At 63.1% G+C, this 2,360-nt stretch overlaps 1 protein-coding gene across 1 annotated transcript in view; it reads left to right on the top strand.

Annotated features, from left to right (window-relative positions):
• Positions 1–879, top strand: part of coq9 (coenzyme Q9 homolog (S. cerevisiae)) — a gene marked incomplete at its 5' end in the record, with an annotated part of 111,177 nt that extends 110,298 nt beyond the window's left edge. Inside the window, one exon of the mRNA XM_070874790.1 lies at positions 790–879. Within this exon, the coding sequence (XP_070730891.1) occupies positions 790–879 (90 nt within the window). The remainder of the gene's footprint in view (positions 1–789) is intronic.
• Between the last annotated feature and the right edge of the window lie 1,481 nt (positions 880–2,360).

The raw sequence follows: 2,360 nt of genomic DNA on the forward strand, positions 1-2,360 counted from the left end.
CACACACACATCGTCACACACACACACACACGTCACTCACACACACCCGTCTCACACACACACACCCGTCTCGCACACATACAATCACACACCCGTCACACACACACACTCCCGTCACACACACACACCCGACGCACACACACACACCCGTCGCACACACACACACACACCCGTCACTCACACTCACACACACACACACCCGTCATTCACACACACACACACACCCGTTATTCACACGCGTCACACACACGTGCGCGTCACACATACGCCCGTCTCACATACACACACTCGTCACACACACACACACACCCATCTCACACACACTCACAGACACACACACCCACACCTGTCACACACACACACACACACGTCACCCACACACACACACGTCACCCACACACACACACACATACGTCACCCACACACACACACACACACCCGTCACACACACACACACACACACCCATCACACAACACACACATCCATCTCACACACTCACACACACACATCCACACACCCGTCTCACACACACACTCTCACACACCCGTCACACACACACACACACATACTCACACACCCGTCACACACACACACACACACACGCGTCATACACACACACCGTCACACACACACCCGTCACACACACACACACACGCACACACACACCCGTCACACACACACACACACACACACACACTCACACCCATCAGACACACACACTCCCAAACACTGTGTACGTGTACCGATCTGGGTTCACTTCAGTCACTGTGTACCTGTTTTTCCTGCAGGTGCAATCGACAGGCCAAGCTCTTTTCCAGGGACTGATGGGGGCAGCAATCACTGTAAGTGACCCAGTTCCACTAAATACAGCCTGCTGAACCCAGGCCCGAACCCCCCTCGTTTGCCCTGATCCGCACACAGCAAGAATGTCTCTAGCCCCGGCTTGTGCTCCCCCGCCTGTTATCCCCCGCCCCTCCCATTACCCGCCCCTCCCGTTACCCCGCTCCTGTTACCCCCTCCCGTTACCCCCCTCCCCTCCCCTTACCCCCCGCCCTTTACCCCTAACCACTCCCTTTGCCACTCACTCTCTTCCCCCCCCCCCCCCCCCATTTCCCCACACCCCCACCCTCGGCAACCCCACCCTCTCCACCCCCACACTCTTCCCCCCCCCGACACACTCTTTCCCCCCCACCACTCTTTCCCCCCCCCACACTCTTCCCCCCCCCACTCTTCCCCCCCACACTCTTCCCCCCCCCACTCTCTTCCCCCCCACTCTCTTCCCCCCCACTCTCTTCCCCCATTCTCTCCCCCACTCTCTCCCCCCCCACCCTCCCCCCCCCACTCTCTTCCCCCCCCACTCTCTTCCCCCCACCTCTTCCCCTCTCTCTCCCCCCTCTCTTCCCCCCCACTCTCTTTCCCCCACACTCTCTTTCCCCCCCACTCTCTTTTCCCCCCCACTCTCTCTCCCCCCCACTCTCTTCCCCCCCACTCTCTCTTCCCCCCACTCTCTTTCCCCCCCCCACTCTCTTTCCCCCCCACTCTCTTCCCCCCCACTCTCTTTCCCCCCCCACTCTCTTTCCCCCCCCACTCTCTTTCCCCCCCCCACTCTCTTCCCCCCCCACTCTCTTCCCCCCCCCCACTCTCTTCCCCCCCACTCTCTTCCCCCCACTCTCTTTCCCCCCCACTCTCTTCCCCCCCCCACTCTCTTCCCCCCCCCCACTCTCTTCCCCCCCACTCTCTTTCCCCCCCACTCTCTTTCCCCCCCACTCTCTTTCCCCCCCCACTCTCTTCCCCCACCCACTCTCTTTCCCCCCCACTCTCTTCCCCCCCACTCTCTCCCCCCCCCCCACTCTCTTCCCCCCCACTCTCTCCCCCCCCCCCACACTCTTCCCCCCCCCGCCCCACACTCTTCCCCCCCCCACCCTCTTCCCCCCCCACCCTCTTCCCCCCCCCACTCTCCCCCACACACTCTCCTCCCCCTTCCACACTCTCCCCCCCACACTCTCCCCCCACACTCTTCCCCCCCCCACTCTCCCCCCCCCACACACTCCCCCCCCCACACTCTCCCCTCCCGCCCACTCTCTCCCCCCCCCCCCACTCTCCCCTCCCCCACTCTCTTCCCCCCCCACTCTCTCCCCTCCCCCACTCGCCCCCCCCACTCTCTTCCCCCCTCAACTCTCTCCCCTCCTCCACTTTCTCCCCTCCCCCACTCTCTCTCCCCCCCGCACTCTCTCCCCCCCCACTCTCTCCCCCCACTCTCTCCCCCCCCCACACTCTCCCCCTCACTCTCTTCACCCCCACTCTCTCCCCTCCCCCACTCCCCCCCCCCCCCAATCTTCCCCCCCCCACATTCTCTCCC

The sequence above is a fragment of the Pristiophorus japonicus genome, unplaced genomic scaffold (genome assembly GCF_044704955.1).
Source record: "Pristiophorus japonicus isolate sPriJap1 unplaced genomic scaffold, sPriJap1.hap1 HAP1_SCAFFOLD_987, whole genome shotgun sequence".
Taxonomy (NCBI): domain Eukaryota; kingdom Metazoa; phylum Chordata; class Chondrichthyes; family Pristiophoridae; genus Pristiophorus; species Pristiophorus japonicus.